Source organism: Pongo abelii, chromosome 15 (assembly GCF_028885655.2).
Source record: "Pongo abelii isolate AG06213 chromosome 15, NHGRI_mPonAbe1-v2.0_pri, whole genome shotgun sequence".
Classification (NCBI taxonomy): domain Eukaryota; kingdom Metazoa; phylum Chordata; class Mammalia; order Primates; family Hominidae; genus Pongo; species Pongo abelii.
In genome coordinates, this window is record NC_072000.2 from 110,781,876 (window position 1) to 110,801,535 (window position 19,660).

The 19,660-nt window shown below is 39.3% G+C and overlaps 1 pseudogene and 2 gene segments (V, D, J or C); all 3 read right to left on the reverse strand.

Annotated features, from left to right (window-relative positions):
• LOC100938028 (immunoglobulin heavy constant mu-like) overlaps positions 1–19,660 on the reverse strand; it is a 478,283-nt gene that overhangs the window by 382,755 nt on the left and 75,868 nt on the right.
• On the reverse strand, positions 6,308–6,891 carry LOC134760152 (immunoglobulin heavy variable 1-3-like; annotated as a pseudogene).
• LOC100939237 (immunoglobulin heavy variable 3-15-like) lies at positions 13,297–17,841 on the reverse strand. The segment is given in 3 exon segments: positions 13,297–13,430; positions 17,366–17,677; positions 17,781–17,841. Coding segments are annotated over 3 exon segments (444 nt in total).

A 19,660-nucleotide genomic window follows, 5' to 3' on the forward strand; every position in this document is an offset into this window, starting at 1 on the left:
GTTTTATAAGTAACCTCTGAATTAAATAAAATATTTTTGTAAGAACAAATTTTTCACAAAAATATTTTCTTATAGTATACATTTTTAAAAACAATTAGTAATGACCTAAACATTTAGTCAATATCTATTATTTAATTAAACTTTAGATTTTTAAATTGTAGAACAAGTTTATTTAAAAGGTTTATTTTGTTACATTAACCTAATTTATTTTTTAAATAGCTTACCTAGATCATTTATGAAAACTGTAATACTCATCCTTTAAAGTTTTTTCCCTGTTATCCATATTATAACCCATGAATTTCAGGTGTTTACCTAAGTAAAATTCTTATTAAATAAATGATTGTATTTCCAATAACTATTTACCTGTTTTTTATTAAAACATCAATATTAAACATCTTATTTGTCAAATTACAAAGATCATTCTGGTTTTAGCTAGGTTGATAATTTTATAATCTTCATAGAAATGTTTCACACCATATAACATCCAGCTGCAATTTTAAATATAAAATCACTTGATCAATTGATATAAACTATAAGGTATTCTGATAATTGTTAAAATATTTCTAATTTTATTTTACCAATCATTTTGAAGCCAGCTTATTTATTACATATTTATTTAAGTTACATGTACTTCAGATGCATTAGGGCCCACTGACTTAATTTAAAAGTTATTTATTTTAAAGTCAATTTTGTACCTTGTAGCCATAACACTTAACAAAAAAAATATATATATATATGTACATAATACATACAAGCACACATTCACACTAATACAAAGATACTAGAGCTTTTACTTTAAAACTCTACCTGTGGAATATCAATACAAACTCAACAGATGTTCAACAGAAAAGGGTTAGATGTGAACAGTGGTTGTCATCTTAAAACCAGTAGAAAGGCCCTGTAAACTGGAAAACAAAATATTTTTAAGCAAAAAACATATCCTTATCTTTCTTTATAAACTTTACCATAAATTGATTATACTCTCTTACTATTCTAATTTTTTTTTTTTTTTTAGTAACCCTAATTCACAGTGAGAAGCCTAGGATTACTTAATTTAACATGACATGACTTTAAGATTTTAAATTACTGAAGATAATTATGAGTCTAAATTTACCAAATTAATATTTGTAAAGCAATGTAAAATGTAAAGGTGACTCTAAAAATATAGATGTACATTTTCTTTACAAAGCATTTCACTAAACATACTTAACTTGATTGGAGGTCTTTGAAACACAGCTTGATTACATTACTGCCCTTAGAGTGGGACCATTTAAGAAAAAGGGCCAAAAAAACATGCAGTTTTTAATTCATAAAGTACAATTGCTTATGCAAATGTGCAAAGAAATGAGTAGCCTTCTGTAGTGATGACCATTTCCTGTAAACTGCCCTCGGCCACACCTAACGTAGCTTTCAAAGCCACCCCTAAAATTACCGCTTTGATTCACTATTGCACACACCATGAATGAATCCTCTCAAAGTACAACGTAATTCTGGTAGGATCCAAAGCCAAAAACATTACACAATACAAGAAAGCAGAGCTTTATACTTGCTCTGCTTTATACCGAAGAATCTGCCAATGATTGAAACCACAAAGGAAGCAGAAAAACTCCCAACATGTTAGTGGCAAGATACAAGAGGAAACCTCCTCCCTGCTCCCACTCAGGGACCTGATTTGGAGCTGCCTCTTAAGGGAGCAGTGGTGTCCTCAGTGCCCCTTGGTGTCTTCACTGCTCCCTGGTTTCCTGAGCACCCCGTGGTGTCCTGAGTACCCCCTGGGGGTTGTGAGCAACCCCTGGTTTACTAAGCACATCGTTGTGTCCTGTGAGCCCCTTGTTGTCCTCAACGCACCCTGGTGTTCTGATCGCCCCCTGTAGGTCCTGAGCTATCTTTTGTGTCCTGTGCACCCCTGGAGGTCCTGAGCACCCCCCGGTATCCTGAGCACGGCCTGGTGATTCTGAGATCCCCCTGGTGTCCTGAGCGCCCACTGGTGGTTCTGAGTGCTTCCTATTGTCCTGAGCGCCCCTCTGGGGTTCTGAGCACCCCTGGTGGTTCTGAGCACACCCTAGTGGTTCTGAACCACCTGGTGTCCCGATCGCCCCTGGTGGTTCTGAGTGTCTCCTCATGTCCTGAGTGCTCCCTAGTGGTTCTGAGTCCCCTGGTTTCCTGAGTACCCCCTGGTGGTTCTGAGCGCCCCCTGGTGTCCTGAGCGCCCCCTGGTGTCCTCAAAACCCCCTAGTGGTTCTGAGGCCCCTGGGGTCCTAAGCTCCGCCTAGCGGATGTGAGCATCCCCTGGGGTCCTGAGGGCCCCCTGGTGGTTCTGAGCACACCCTAGTGGTTCTGAGACCCCTGGTGTCCTGAGCACCTCCTGGTGGTTCTGAGATCCCCCTGGTGTCTTGATCCCCCTAGTGTCCTGAGGGCTCCCTGGTGTCTCTAGTGCCCCCTGGTGGTTCTGAGTGACGCCCCCCCCCCCACCCCAGTGTCCTGAGCGCCCCCTGGTGGTTCTGAGCACCCCTGCTATCCTCAGCTACCCCTCACCACCGTGTCTGGAGTGCCCCCTGGTGGTTCTGAGTGACACCCACCCCGCCCCCCCGCCACGGTGTCCTGAGTGCCCCCTGGTGGTTCTGAGCACCCCCTGTTTTCCTGATCCTCCGCACCCCCAGGTGGTTCTGAGCATCCCTTGTTGCCCTCAGTGCCCCATGGTGGTTCTGAGCACCCTCTGGTGGTTTTGAGTGCCCCCTTGTGTTCTGAGCGCCCCCTGGTGGTTGCGAGTAACCCATGGTGTCCTGAGCATCCCTTGATGGTTCTGAGCACCCCCTGATGTCCTGAGCACCCCCTGGTGTTTCTGAGAAGCATCTACCAGGCAGTCCCCTCCTGTCTCCCTGCAGGGAGGTTGGTGTCTGAGCTCACTCAGATGTCCCCTCACTGTGTCCCTCAAAGTAATACACGGACTTTTCCTGAGCTTTCAGGTTAATCATCTTAAAAGAGAATCTCCTGAACTGAGTGTATTTGAGGATTGTTATTCATCTTTTTACTGAAGGAGAGTCCCACTGAGAACTTCCATTTGAATTATTGTTATTACCCACACCCACCCCTGTCATGAAGCCTGCTGGATCAAGCTTATGCTGTTTTCAGTGAAAGTGAATCCAGAGGCTTTGCAGAAAAGGCAGAATTCCTGGTCTGTAGTATTTCTCTGTCTGACTCCATTAGTTAACTTCACAGGGGACTTCTGTAAACACAGAGGCAACAGACTGAGAACAGCCCCACGTGGAGCAGCCACAGCAGGGCCTGATCCACAGGGAACCTGAATATTGAGAGTGATGACAAGAGAAGCCCAGATCAGCACAGACCCCATGGTGTGGACACTGAGGAAGGGCACAGATGTGGGATGGCTCCTCACCAGGATCTACAGGAACAGGGGATGAGCTACTTTTCATTTGCAGAGGAGGGGCTTCATTTCCATGTCATTCTCCCTGGGGACATGAGTGCACTGCTCAGCAGGCCTCTTCCCATCTCTGTCTCTGGATTACAGGGAGGGCAGGGTCAAAGGATTCCTGGGACTGGATGTTCAGGGTTGATCTGCCCATTACTCTTTTTTTTCTCTTATGTGGACCCCTATAGGGTATCTTTATAATATCAATATGTATCAACAAATAAGTACAGTAAACAAATAAAAATAAACCTTGCCCAGAGGAAATGGACTCCTGCCTGTAGGCTGTGCAATTAGAGCTGTAAAGGACTGTCTTCTACAGTAAAGGAAAGTCTTCAGTTAGAATTTTAAAAATGACAATTTCTACAAACTATCAGAGCTGGAGTCCATAATTACCACTATCCTGAGCTCATTTTGCCACATAATTGTTCGTTGTCAGCTATATGTGCTTGTCTGAGGAAAAAGTCAATGTGGGGACATGTGTGCTTATCTGAGGGAAGAGTTCACATGAAGACAGGGGTGCTTGTCTGAGGAAAGAGTCAACCTGAGGATGCATTTGTTTGTCTGAGGGAAAGGTCCACGTGGGGACAGGTGTGGGCATTGTCTGATGGTAAATGCCCATTCAGAGACGGTGTGTGCTTGGACTGAGCTGAAGTTTGAGGGAAATCTTTCTCAGTCAAAGGAAGATGCGAATCATCTGGATTAATTGCTTGTCAGCAGGGAAACTTGGTTGCACATGAACCTGATAAAAGAAAGGTCTCTTGTGAATGGAAACATCTTATGTGCAAATGGGGAAAGTTACTTCATTCTTTATTGCCTGCATCATCTCATGCAATTCCCTGCCCACACGGTGTAAATGTATTTGATATTTTATTTTTGTACACTCTGCATTTTATCCTGGGGTTCATGATGTGCTACATAATTTTGTAAGTTGTATATATTTGGATTCATAGTTTACATCATAAAATTGTGAGAATTAACAAATTGTGTCATATGTTCACTACTGCAGATCATAAAAAAGTTTCACTGTTTGCAAACAGTACCTGTTTCTCCTAATGCATACCCTCTCTCTAAATTTCTAGAAAATCCTCATATATTTATGACATCTACAGTTTTGTCTTTTACAGAATGTCAAATAAAACGTATACAACATATTTCAAATAACCTCACTGAAGAAGGCGACACATAAAGTTTCTCACCTATATAACTTAGAAGTCAGGGTGTTCTGTAAATCTAAAGTATAAAGAAACTGCACTTAAACACTTTATTCTAGTCAATAAACATACTTCCAACAGGGGCACAAGTTAACAATTCTAATACCATGATGCATATATTCTAAAATTGTACAACAAGTTGAATGAAAGGCAAATGATGGGAGGGGTTCCTCACTTTGCAGTAGGTGGTTATGGACAGGCAAGGAAGGAAGGCTTGAAACATTCATGTATCATCATAGTAGATTGTAGATACCAGTGTTCTAAAGTTTGATGCAATAAACATACAGAAGATTGGATACATAAATAGATTAGATGGGTCCATTAACATGGGTTACTATACACATACACATTTTCTAGGCCTGTTAGCTTAGAGATTCTAGAAACACTGACAGTACATTAACAACACACACGCCCAACATCATAATTTTGTGTTTTAATATAATTGTTTAATATCAGGGAGCAGCAATCCTTGGAGAAATAACTGATTCTATGTGTGGAAAAGATAACAGAGATAATGAGCTTAGTATTTCTTCTAATACCAGGAAATAGGGAAGTGATCAAAAACAAAAGGATGCGGCATGCTGTAAAAATACAGAATCCAAACTAAATGAGCTCACAGAACCTAAAAAAAAGCTGTGGTGATTTGGGCGACAAAATAAATAATGTAGCACCAGATCTTCTCCATAGTAAAAAATAAACATTCATGAGCCAATACTGATATTAACAGATTATTGAATAAAGAAAATTAGAAAAAAGGCACCTTCCATTCAGAAGAATTCTAAACATCTTAAGTTAATAATCTTCTCATCAAATAGGAGAAATTTAAATACTAATGCTGTGATTGTGGCCTGAGATTAGAGACAAGAGAAAAATCCTGTTAGTGGAATTCATAATTAGTTTTTAGATATCATGCCAAAAGTATGATCTATGAAATAATTATTTTATCCAAGTTTACACACACACACTACATATATATATGCACACACACACACATATGTATATAAATATTTTTCTGCCACAGACACTGATATGGGAGTAAAACGACAACTACAATTTGGAGAATACACTTGTAAAACACATATTTGTTAGTCAATTTTTTGTTAACTTCGTGAGTGACTTATATAATGGGTATATAAGGAAACTTACAACTGATCAAGAAGAAACAATGCAATAAAAAATAATCCAAATACCATATGAGACACTTCATCACAATTATATAAAATAATTCAATACAAAATTTTAATTAGAAATATGTGCGTTTAAACAACAATGAGATATCACTACTAATCTATTAGAATAGTTAAAATATGCAATACTCATAGTGCCAAATGGCAATGAGGATGCAGAAGAACAAGATCTATCATGCATTGCTGGCATGAACATTATAATGTTTTGCTGGCATGCAAAATTATAATTGCACAAAATGGAAAACATTAAGACATTTTGATATTTTATATAATGGAGATAAGTGTAGAGTTAAAATGTGATCTAGCAGCTGTGCTCCAAAACATTTACAACACCTGTTCAAAAACTTATGCTCACACTAATATTTTCAGAGGAATTCTTTTATCAGTTTTATTAATTTGATTTGTTTTCCACTCCCTGAATTTTGCTTACAGAACAAAAGTTGTATGGAAAATTTCCCGCATCATTACAGTCCATACACATTTCTATTTTCCTTTTTTCAGCAATGACTTAACCTCGCTTTCTAAAAAGTCTTTAAAGCAAATAAAATCCCTGTCATCTCTCAAGCCCAGCACTGCTGCCACCTCCCTCAGGATTTCTGACTCTCTCAGGACGTGGGTTTTCACATTGTGTGTCTCGCACAGTAGTACACATCTATGTCCTCAGATCTCTGACTGTTCAGCTCCATGTAGGCTGTGCTCGTGGACATGTCCCTGGTCATGGTGACTCTGCCCTGAAACTTCTGTGCATAGCCTGTCTTACCATTGCCAGAGTAGATCCCTCCCATCCATTCAAACCCTTATCCAGGGGCCTGTCGCACACAGTGAATATCGTAGCTGGTGAAGGTGTATCCAGAGCTTTGCGGGACACCTTCACTGAAGCCCCAGGCTTCCTCCTTCAGCCCCAGACTGCACCAGCCGCACCTGGGAGTGGGCACCTGTGGAGAGAATACAGGAGTGTATGAAATTCTTTTTGACTGAAAAGAGTCCTCTCATCCTTGGGAGTAGGTGGTCCTTTACCTGTAGCTGCTGCCACCAAAAAAATTATCCTTCAGGTCCAGTCCATGGTGAGGAGCTGTGTTATCAGCAACTTCTCTAGAGGAGGGATGTGGTTGTTGGGTGATGCTCTCAGGGCACAGGGATAACCATATTTAATCTCAGTGGATCTCATGATATTTGCATATTCATGATTCAGAGAATTTCATAACTCAGGACCTGATTCAGGACAAGAAAGGGAGGATAAATGACACATCAGTCACACAAAAGTGAGATGGTGATGGTCCAAGTCCTAATCCCACTTGAGGAAATGCATGCCCTGCTCCATTTCCAAACACTTTGTGGACAGAGGTCTTTCACTGAAGAACCAGCACCCACAGGACGCGTTCCTCACAGTGAACCCACATTTGATTAGCATGGAGACAATCTGGATCATTTCTCGGACCGTCACTATGACACTGAGCAGATGCCTTTGCCTCATCCTGGTCTCATCAGCCACCAGCACAGACCACTGGTGACTCTGAGAAAGTGACTGCTGGATGTCCCATGTGAGTGTCCAGCAGGGCCTATGGACAAGCTATGAGATCTGCTGGGTGCTCCTGAGACAGTGTCTTCAGCACCTGCCTGAGATCCTAAGATCTTTAATAGAAGACTTTTAGTTTACTGATTTGGCCCGTGATGTGTGATTGGCGCTGATTTTCTCATGAGACTGACAATAGCAATGAAGGGTTGGCATAGCAATTAGGAGTTCTTCATGAACTCCCAGCTCTCAAAATAATTTCCAAGGAATTTATGTTTTGAATAAGTTTGGATTTTATTTCTCACTCTATTTAAAATAATTTTGTGATGTATTTACATCAGGAAACAAGACACTCTAATGAGAAAGCTGTTTTTAGGTGAAGTGCAAAGTAGTAGAGAGATGGAGGTGTCCTTGAATTCTCAGAATTGCTGGAACTTGAATACCAAGTTTACCTCTGAAAGGCAGTGGTCTATCTGAGAGGATATCAATCAGCTCTGCCTTCAGGAATCTTTGGATGTGGAAAAGATCAAGAGTGTGATTTATTTTTATCCATCGTGGTTAGAGGGAAACTTCCGGTCCCAGGAAGTGGGTGATTTTAACAGAAGCAGCTGAGACCTGCCCTTCTGAGTCGTTTTGAATCCTGAGATCTATTGGAGATCTCAGGAGAAAGCAATGGGGCAGATCTCCATTCTCCTTAATGTGTGATCCTGAGGATGTGGCCTGACCTCTGTACACTTCCGTGTTAAAAGATGTAGATTGGGGATTGCAGTGAAAATTTTGTGTGCAAACTCTATAATAGGTCAGCACTGGAGAATAGTCTCATCACCAAGATTACTGCAATTAGCATGCCTGGGAACCAGAGAGAACCTCCGTGACCCCTCTCATCTGAGCACACAAGGAACTCTGCTCCTGCCCTGACAGATCACACCTGTGACACGGGGCAGGACAACGACAATCAAGTCTATTGTCCTCATTCATATATTGACCAATCCAGCTCGATCCTTCTATCTCTGAAAGGCCCTCTCCTCCATTGAATTGCATGAACACACCTTTGGGTGTGGGGCATTGCAACTTTGTTATTTGATATTAGTTTAGTGAATTACATAATAAATAATCTGCCTCCACGGATGCTGGCAACAGGAGAGTCATCAGAAGCTGGGTGAGTCATATAATCAGGACAAACCTGTGCTCTCTTCTTCGGACCTGGAAAGAGTGGGCTGACCTTGTGTGGGGCAACAGAGGGGAGGAGACAGACCAAACATCCAGAACCAGGTGAGCACCTCACTTACCAGGTAGTCTCTGGGCCTTTTGTTTGAACACATGCAGAAGGACCTGTGCTCACCTTCAGGGAAATAGTGAACTTGGAGAAAAGATCACAGTGATCAATAATTTTTTACTATCGAGAAAAAAGTGTCATAGGTCTGTATGCATCAATATGCGTGTGTACAGGTTGCTACACAAAAAAGAGGAAATTAAATTCTCTGGAAAGAAAACCAAAGAGATTCTGAATGTGTAGGTATTGTTATTCTCAAATATGCTAGCTCCCATTTTAGGATGCTGCTGCCTGGGGGCCAGGACACTGGGGCTGACAGAACATGCTGCTGAGGCTCAGTTCTGGACAAGAGCTACTGAGAACCAGAGACTCGCTTCTTCCACACAGCCTCACTGATGGATGAAGGCTCTGCCCTGGGTGCAGCAGCACTGAGGACATTGGCCCCCTGGTTCCCAACCCTGCTTCTATGGAAGAAGGTCCACCCCAGCAGGAGCTGCATGCTGATAAAGTGGAAAGTTTCTCCCCAACCCTGCACTGAGCGCTCAGCTCCCACACTGAAGAAGAAAAACACTCCTATTCTCCACCTGCAGAACCTTATCTAGGAGCTCTGTTTCAGGAGGGGAGTGAGGCTGAAATTTGGTCATAAAATAGAGTCCCGAATCTGGTCTCGAACGACCTGACTTCATTTACAACAGAGTGTGGAGAATTACAAAGCCCAAGGGTGCTCTCAAAAACAGTGGAGGCTGTGGTAAAATGCACTTGGAAGGAGATGGGTGGATGCATGGGAGGTCCAGGCTAAACTGCAGGGCTGCTGGCTTGCAAGAGAGAACCAAGAAGAAAGAGACCGGGAAGAGTTCTTCTGGGGTCAGTACAAATGTCAGGCACTGTTTGTTCAAAGGAGCCCATATTTGTTTGGTTCCATCTATAAAGCAACTTAGACCTCAGTGTTGAAAATACAAACTTCCAACTGCAAGCAGTGGAGCTCAACATCTGGTCCTGGTCAGGGAAGAGCCAGAGAGAGCCCAGCCCAAGCCAGTGACATGCGAGGGTGACAGTGAAATCCATGACTGTGTCTCTGGGGATCTTTCAGGCAGGCCTTCTGTCACTCAGAAGAAAGTCTGGAGTTCACCTGTAATGCTTTATGTCAAATTTTCAAAGACGTTCATGTTGTTTTTAGTTTCTAACACACACACACCACACACACACACACACAATGTTAAACATCCGAATACATGTGTGTGAACGTATGATTTTAATCCTTTGTAGGACATACTTAGGAGTGAGAGTTCTAGGTCATGGATTAAGGACATGTTTAATTTTTTAGGAAACTGTAAACAATTTTCCCAGAAACTGTTTCATTTTGCATTCCCACTAGCAATATATTAGTCTCTAGGGTGCCTGACTTCTTCACCGACGCTGATGTTGTCAGTATTTCTTCTTTATTTTTTGTCTTTCTAGAAAGTCTATAGTAGTGTCTCATTTTGGTCTTGATTTGCATTTCTGTAGTGGAAAATCACATTCATATGCTGATGTGTCATCTGTACATCTTCGAGGTTTGCCTGCTCTTATTATAATTACATTGGTAGATATATGACTTGCAAATATTTTCTCCTTTGCAGCTTGTCCTTTATTTTCTTGATAGTCACTTGAGTAGAAAATGTTTTAAAATTTGAAGTTCAACTAATATTATTTTCATTTATTGATCACAAATTTTAATTTTCAGTATTGTTGACCAACTGTTAATAATCATATTTGAATTGTATTTGTTTTTATTTTATATGTATAAATTTGTGGGGAGTGACTGCAATTTTGTTACATATATATATTGCATAGTAGTCTTGGCTTTAATGTATCCATGATCCAAATAATGTACATCGTACCCACTAAGTAATTTCTCACCATTCTCCCACCTTCTGCTCTCCCATCTTTCTGAGTCTCCAATGTCCATCATTCCTTTCTCTATGTCCCTGTGCACATATGAGTTAGCTCTCATTTATAAGTGAGAACATGTGGTGTGTGATGTTCTGTTTCTCAATTATTATACTTAAAATAATGATGAATTCCATCCATGTAGCTGCAAAAGATATGATTGCATTCCTTAATATGGCTGGATAGTATTTAAATGTATATATATGTAACATTTTCTTTATAAAATTATCTGTTGTTAGGCATAGGTTAATTCCCAAGTTTGATGACTGTGCTATTGTGAATAGTTCTGCAGGAAAACAAAAGTCTGCTTATCATTCTGATATAATGATTTATTTTTCCTTTAGGTAGTTATTTGTGGTTATCAAATCAAAGTAGTTCTACTTTTACTTCTTTGAAAAATCTCCATACTGTTTTCCATAGAGGCTGTGCTAATCTACATCCTCACCACAAGTGTCCGAGCGTTCCTTTTGCCTTCAATCCTCACCAATACCTGTTATTTTTGGCTCTTTAATAGTAGCCATTCTGACTGGTTTAAGAAATATTATTGCAGTTTTAATTTGCATCTCCCTGATAATTAGTGCTGTTTAGCACTGTTTAGTTATCTATCATCCAGCATTTTCCCATGTATATCAATACATCAAGTGGTGTACCTTAAATACGTACAGTTTTATTTGTCAACTTTAGCTCCATAAAGCTGAAAATGTAACTCAGTCTTATAATAAAAAAATGCATACTTATATTTCTACATATTTTATCAATATGTGAGAATATAAACAGAAAAACTTGTACAAAAATAGTTATAACAGTTTGTTTATAATATTTATGTTGGAAACAAATTTAAATCTCATCAACAGGAAAACAAATATACATATTGTCATTATTTCACATAATAAACTGATTTATTTACTTAATAAACTATCATTTACTGATGTTATGGATTGATTCAGATATGAAATATTCATATGTATATTAGTACATACATATGTACATATATGATGACAAAACCTTGAGACATGAAATTACATAAATAAACCTAAAAAATAGCAAAAATAAGTTCAAAACAGAAAAAATTAATCTATAGTGACAAAAATTAGAACATTTTTCTATTTGCATTTTTCTGATGGTTAGTGACGATGAGAATCTTTTAAAATATTACTGGCCACCTGTAAGTCTTCTTTTCAGAAGTGTCTGTTCTTGTCATTTGCCCATTTATTAATGGTGTTATTTGTCTTTTAATTCTTGATTTGTTTAAGTTTCCTATACATTCTTGATATGGTTTGATTGTGTCCCCACACAAATCTTATCATGAATTGTTGCTCCCATAATTACCATCTGTTGTGGGAGGGACCCCGTGGGAGATAATTGAATCATGGTTTGGGGGTCTTTCCCATGCTATTCTCATGATATCTGGTGATATCAGTCTCATGAGATCTGGTGATTTGATAAAGGGGAGTTTCCCTGCATGAGTTCTCCTCTCTTGCTGATGGTTTTATAAAGGGGAGTTTCCCTGCATGTCCTCTCTTCTCTTGTATGCCACCATGTGATATGTGCCTTTCGCGTTCTGCCATGATTTCGAGGCCTCCCCAGCAACGTGGAAGTATGAGTATATTAAACCTCTTTCTCTTGTAAATGCCCAGTCTCAGGTATGTCTTTATCAGCAGCATGAAAAGCAACTAATGCAGTAAATTGGTATCAGTTGAGTGAAGCGCTACTGATAAGATACCCAAAAACATAAAAGCGAATTTGGAACTGGAAAACACGCTGAGGATGAAACAATTTGGAGGGCTCAGAAGAAGACAGAAAAAATGTGTGAAAGTTTGAAACTCTCTAGAGAGTTGTTGAATGGCTTTGGCCAAAATGTCAATAATGATGTGAACAATAAAATCCAGGCTGAGGTGGCCTCAGATGGAGACAAGGAACTTGTTGTGAACTGGAGCAAAGGTGACTCTAGTTAGACTTTAGCAAAGAGACTGGTGGCATTTTGCCTCTGCCTTAGAGATTTGTGGAACTTTGAGCTTGAGAGAGATGATACTGGGTATCTGGCAGTAAAAATTCTAAGCAACAAAGTATTCAAGGTGTGACTTGGGTGCTGTTAAACACATTCAGTTTTAAAAAGGAGGTAGAACATAAAAGTTCAGAAAATTTGCAGCCTGACAATGCAATAGAAAATAAAATCCCATTTTGTTAGGATAAATACAAGCCAGCTGCATAAATTTACATAAGTAACAAGGACCCAAATGTTGGTCACCAAGACAATGCAGAAAATGTTCCGGGGCATGTCAGAGACCTTTGTGGAAGGTTCTCCCATCATGAGCCAGAGACCTAGGAGGAAAAAATGGTTTCATGGGCTGGGCTCAGGGTCCCTCTGCTGTGTACAGTCTAGGGACTTGGTTCCTTGCATTGGAGCTGCTCCAGCCATGATTAAAAGGGGCCAAGGTACATACAACTCAGGCTGTGGCTTCAGGGGGTGAAAGCCCCAAACCTTAGCATCTTCCATTTGGTGTTGAGCCTGCAGGTGCACAGAAGTCAAGAATTGAGATTTAATAACCTCTGCCCAGATTTCGGAGGATGTATGTAAATGCCTGGATGTCCAGGCAGAAGGTGGCTGCAGGGAGGGGCCCACATGGGAACATCTGTTAGGGGCAGCAAGGAAAGAAAATGTGCGGTGGGTGCTTTCACACAGAGTCCCCCCTGGTGCATTGCCTAGTGAAGCTATGATTAGAAGGCTGCAGTTATTCAGACCCCCAGAATAGTAGATCCACCAACAGCTTGCACCATGCACCTAGAAAAGCCATGGACACTCAGAGCAAGCCAGTGAAAGCAGCTGGGTGAAAGACTGTACCCTGCAAAGCCAGAGGCACGTAGCTGCCCAAGACCATGGGAACCCACCACTTACATTAGCATGACCTGGATGTGAGACATGGAGTCAAAATAGATCTTTTTTGAGCTTTAAGGTTTGACTGTCCCACTGGATTTTGGACTTGTACAGGGCCTTTAGCCCCTTTGTTTTGGCCAATTTCTCCCATTTGGAATTGCTCTATTTACCCAATACCTGTACTCCCATTGTGTCTAGGAAGTAACTAACTTACTTTTGATTTTACAGTCTCATAGGCAGAAGGGACTTGCCTTGTCTCAGATGAGGCCTTGGAATGTGGACATTTCAGTTAATGCAGAAATAAGTTAAGAATTTGGGACTGTTGGGAAGGCATGATCCATTCTGAAGTGTGAGTACATGAGATTTAGGAGGAGCCAGGGGCAGAATGATATGATTTGACTGTGTCCCCACCCAATTCTCATCTTAATTGGAGCTTCAATAATTTCCTAATGTTGTGGAATAAACCCCCTGTGAGATAATTAAATCATGGGGATGGGTCTTTCCCATGCTATTCTCTTGAGAGTGAATGTCTCATAATATCTGATAGTTTTATAAAGGGGGATTTTCCTGCACAAGTTCTCTTTTCTTGTCTGCTGCCATATAAGACGTGACTTTCACATTCCACCATGACTGTGAGGCCTCTCCAGCCTTGTGGAACTGTGGATCAGACCTCTTCTTCTTCTTCTTTTTTGATAAATTGCCTAATATCAGGTATGTCTTTATTAGCAGCATGAAAACCAACTAATACAATTCTGGATATTAGGGCATTGTTGGATGCAACATTTGTGAATAACTTCCCACATTCTGTAGGTTGTCTGCTTACTATGCTGATAGTTTTGTTTGTTTATTTGTTTGTTTGTTTGGTTGGTTAGCTGGTTGGTTTGCTGCATTTTAACTCTTTAGCAAGTTAGTCTCTCCTTATCTATTTTTGTTTTTGTTGCAATTGCTTTTGGATACTTAGCCAAAAAGTATTTGTCAAAGCTGGTGTCGAGAAGAGTATTTTCATGTTGTCTTCAAGGATTTTTATAGTTTGATGTCTTACATTTAAATCTTTTATCAATTTTGAGTTAATTTTTATATATGTTGAAAGCAGACATCCAGTTTCAATCTTTGTCGTATGGCTAGCTAGTTGTCCCAGTACCATTTATGGAACAGGGAATTCCTTTCTCATTTCTTGTTTTTTTGTCAGCCTTATCAAAGATCATATGGCTGTAGGTGTGCAGCCTCACACCACTCAAATTTTTATCACTAAAAAGTCAAAAACCAATGGATACTGATGGGGCTGTGGTAAAAAGAAAACACACACTGTTAATGGGAATATAAATTAGTCCACCCACTTTGGAAAGCAGACTGGAGATTTCTCAAAGAACTTAAAACGGAGATATTATATGAACCAGCTATCCTACTACAGGGTATACACTACAAGGTAAACAAATAATTCCACCAAAGAGACACATGAATGTGTATGTTTATTGCTGTGTTATTCACAGTGGCAAAGACAAAGATCAGCCCAGATGCACATCAATGGTAGAGTGGATATATAAAATGCGGTATATGTAAAATGTATAATACTACACAGCCATAAAAAAGAATGAAATCATGTCCTTTGCAGCAAAATAAATGGATCTGGAGTTCTTAATCCTAAACAAATTAATTCAGGAAAAGAAAACTGAACACCACATATTCTCCTAAGTGGGACCTCAGCATTGAACACACATGGATAAATATGGGAGCAACAGACACTGTGGACTGCTAGACAGTGGAGGGAGGGGGTGATGAAATCTGTATTCCAAACCTCAGCATCACCCAATAATCCCATGTAACAAATCCACACACGAACCTCTGTATCTAAATTATAAAGTTGAAATAAAAAAATCCTTATGTGAGAACTAACTGGAAGCACTGAAGAGGACACTTTGTGGGGAGATGGACCTGTTCCTCACCCTCACTTAGCTGCTATAGACAAATATGTGCACATTTGCCTGAAACCCTCTAACTGTACCTGGAAAATCTGTGCATTTTTGTATATGCTAATTTTATCTCACAAAAATGGAAAATAGACAATTGTAGAAAAATATTTTATATTAAAATCTTAATAAAATAAATATGAAAATTCAAATACAAAATGAGAATGTGATTGTTACAATAATTATTAATGTGCATTCAGCTATATCTACTAGAATAAAATCACAGAAATAAGAAAGATAAATGTAACATCTGAAAATAAAAAAATTAACAAACACATTTTACAGAGAAGTAAAATATGGCTAAGAAATATATGGAACATTTTATATTATTAGTTATCAAATGTTAATAAACTATTGATACAATACTTAAACCCATTTTCTGAAGATACATTACCAATATTTTGAGTAAAATCATAATTGGGGACAGCCGACAGAAAAATAATAATACTTGCATGTGCATGATCTAAAGGTTAATATATTCTCAATGTTGTCCCAGGTATTACATCAGAAATTTTTAAATATATCCTGAATTTGTGTGGGTCCTTGGACAAATTAATTTTAAGAGATGACTTAGAGGGATAATCTCCAATATAGAGATATTAGTATCTCACCTATAAAGAAAGTGAAGCTGCATTAGACATGTAAAGCCCTAATTAGAAACCCTGTCCCATGGAAAAGGGTTCACCCTATTTGGTTGTGATACATTTACTGTTAAAATTACAAGAAGAAAACACACAACCCCATCAAAAAGTGGACAAAGGATATGAATAGACAATTCTCAAAAGAAGACATGTATGCTGCCAACAAACATATGAAAAAAGGCTCATGATCACTGGTCATCAGAGAAATGCAAATCAAAACCACAATGAGATAACATCTCACGCCAGTTAGAATGGCAACCATTAACAAAACAGGAAACAACAGATGCTGGAGAGGATGTGGAGAAACAGGAACGCTTTTACAGAGCCCTGTGATCCTGAGGAGAGGCCTAATCCAAGGAGAGGGAGGCTCCAGGTTGTGGTGACTCAAACAGGGTGCCTGCTTTTGACCGTCCTGCAGCCACTCCCAAAAGCCTTTGGGGTCAGCGATGTGGATGGGGCCCTTGAGACAATCCAGTGAGATCTGGAAGTGAAGAAAAAGATTATAATCTGGGATAAATATAAAAAATTACAATAAAAATTTTATTGCAAATTTACAAATTATGGTTGTTTATATTTACAAGGTAAAGGGCAATGTTATGATTTGTGAATATGAAATAACTAAGATAATTAAGAAATAACTGATATAATTATCATTCATTCCTTCAAATTTTTATCTTTTATTGTGACAACATTTAACATTTACTCTTAGCTCTTTAAAATGACCAATGTACTATTTTAAATGAACCAATAGAAACCAATTTATGTAGACAATTGAAAATCCGGGAAATCAATTATGAATTACTGTAATAATTTAATAATTAAAATTTAATAATGTAGTTAATTAAGTTTGATTTTTTCAAACTTTTTAAATAATTTCATTGTAATGTTTAATACAAATGCCTACATATATATGCATCGGTCTGTGTATTTATACATCTTTCTATGGGTGTAAATTTATGTCCCTATAGCTATGTAGTTGCTGATGTCAACAAATGTTAATAAAACTCTGGAAAAATCAGTGCAAACAATTAGGAATGTTTATTTCTTGAAAGTATATACTTAAAAATATAATATGTAGAATGTTAATAATTACTAAAATTTAAATATTAATGATAAAATTCATAATAAATATAAGTAACAAAATATCACAGCCTAGAAGACTCCAGAGTCCTGCGAAGATAAACGTGACTTTTCAAGCTGAGGAGAAAGGAAACCTCTCCCGGCACCTGCTCCTGGGACCTGTCCCGTCCTCAGTGGGTCCCGAGCGCCCCCTGGTGGTCCCGCGCGTCCCTGCAGGGAGGTTTGTGTCTGGGCTCACACTGACCTCCCCTCACTGTGTCTCTAGTACAGTAATACAGGGCCGTGTCCTCGGTTTTCAGGCTGTTCATTTGCAGATACAGCGTGTTTTTTGAATCATCTCTTGAAATGGTGAATCTGCCTTTCACAGGTGCAGCGTAGTCTGTTGTCCCACCATCAGCTTTGCTTTTAATACGGCCAACCCACTCCAGCCCCTTCCCTGGAGCCTGGCGGACCCAGCTCATCCAGGCGTTACTGAAAGTGAATCCAGAGGCTGCACAGGAGAGTCTCAGGGACCCCCCAGGCTGGACCAAGCCTCCCCCAGACTCCACCAGCTGCACCTCACACTGGACACCTGCAAACACAGAGACACTAAGGTCAGAAACTGCCACACAAATCCACTGTTTCTCTCACTCATGTCCACTCACACTCAATCTCTCTAGTTCTCCATAAATCACCTTTTAAAATAGCAGCAAGGAAAACCCAGCTCAGCACAAACTCCATGGTGATTCCTGTGTGTTCAGTCCTGATCACTGAATGAAAACACTTGGGAATCCCAAGGCTGGGGCTCCTCTCCCACAGCTGCAGGGTCAGGACTGGGCTGGTTTTCATCAGGAGAAGGAGGGCCCTATTTGCATGTCACCTACTATATAGCAAGCTCTGGGGTGGGACGCCTGAGCAGAGGGCAGTGCCCAGATAAGGTAATGATGCCCTGCAAGAATCTGATGGCAATGAGGGTGTTTGAAAAACTTACTGTCTTATTATGAAATTGTGCTGTGATAAACACTTTGCACTAATCACTTTCTTACATTTTTACATATTTGTGTAAATCATATTTTTAGGGGTCAATGGTTTCTCGATTTACAGCTGGGGAAGTAAACACATACGTGGAGGGGCTTTGCATGTATCTAAGAGCTCATACCTGAGGTTAGTGAGCCCCAGTATCTGGGCCTGTGCTCCTCATCCACTGGCCCTGTATTACTCCCTAACCCAACTCCAGGACAGAGCTGGGCGTGCCTAGTGTGGTTTGTGAAACCCACTTTCTGTATGGAGAACATGTAATTTTGCTGCATTCTAGCATTCACCTAAAAATATGGTGAGAACTAGGGTTCATGAAGATAAATTACTAGGTGTTTCTGAAATTTAATATTTTTTCTATCTTTATATCACTTATTTCTTGTGCAAGTTTTCATTTGTTTGCTGGTAATAAATTTTATAAATTTCAGTTTACTGATAATAAACTTCACATATTTAAAGTGTACATTGATAAACCTGATGTAACCATCCTAGTTATCAAGGTGAACCAGAAAATTCTCAAAATTTCCCTCTCATTCTTCTATATTCCTCCTCCTTTCCTCTTCCCTTCTTCTACCATTTCCCCAAATGGTAAATTCTGATCTTCTTTATATTGCTGTAGATTCAATTTAATTTATCAGAATTTATTAAAATGGAATAACATAGTACATATTCTTATTTGTTTGCTTTATTTTCCTGAACATCAATACTTAGATATTTTACCTTGTTGTTATATTACTTAAGTTCAGTTTTTATTTTCCAGAATTTATATAAATGAAATTATATGGTAAATCTTCTCATTTGTCTGGTTTATTTTACTCAGCAAAAATACTTAGATGTTTTACCTTCTTGTTGCATGTATCAGACAATTATTTATTATAAATGTTGTGTAGTATTCCATTGAACAAATTCACCATAATCTGATTTTCTGTTAAGCAGCTTAACAATGTTCAAATTATTTTATTACTCTGGTAGTACTAAAAATCTACTACTCAACTTGAAAATGTACGTAAATGAGGAATATATTTTCTTTATTTCTTACAGCTACATCAACAATAACAGATAAACAGTCAAGATGAAATTTTGCAAATTTCTGAATGCTTAGGATAACTGAAGTTAAAAAAAATCTTAAATTTAACAAGAAGCAAGTTCCTGTAAAGAGTAACAAAGCCAGCATATGAGATTACCTAAGGCAGAGTCTGGCATATGCAATATAGGCTGTTAAAGATAAAAATACAAATATATATGGGATTGCTTGAAATTGAATATGGTAAGCTTGTTGTAGTTTGAAATTCTAAGGGCCCACATACTGAAGAGCTTTTCTATCCTCTTGAATCCCTTTCCCCAAAAAAAGGGGCAGTCACAAAATCTTCCTTTCCCAAAGTGTCTGTCTGGGAGAGAACAAGAGCTCCCATTTTTGAAAGGCATTCAGACTCCACTCCCTTATATCCACTACAGAACTAAAAATTACTTTGCAGGGGAACCACCAAAACCAGTACCCTAGGGGCACTGGTGCAACCCCTCAGGAATTGAGATGGGAACA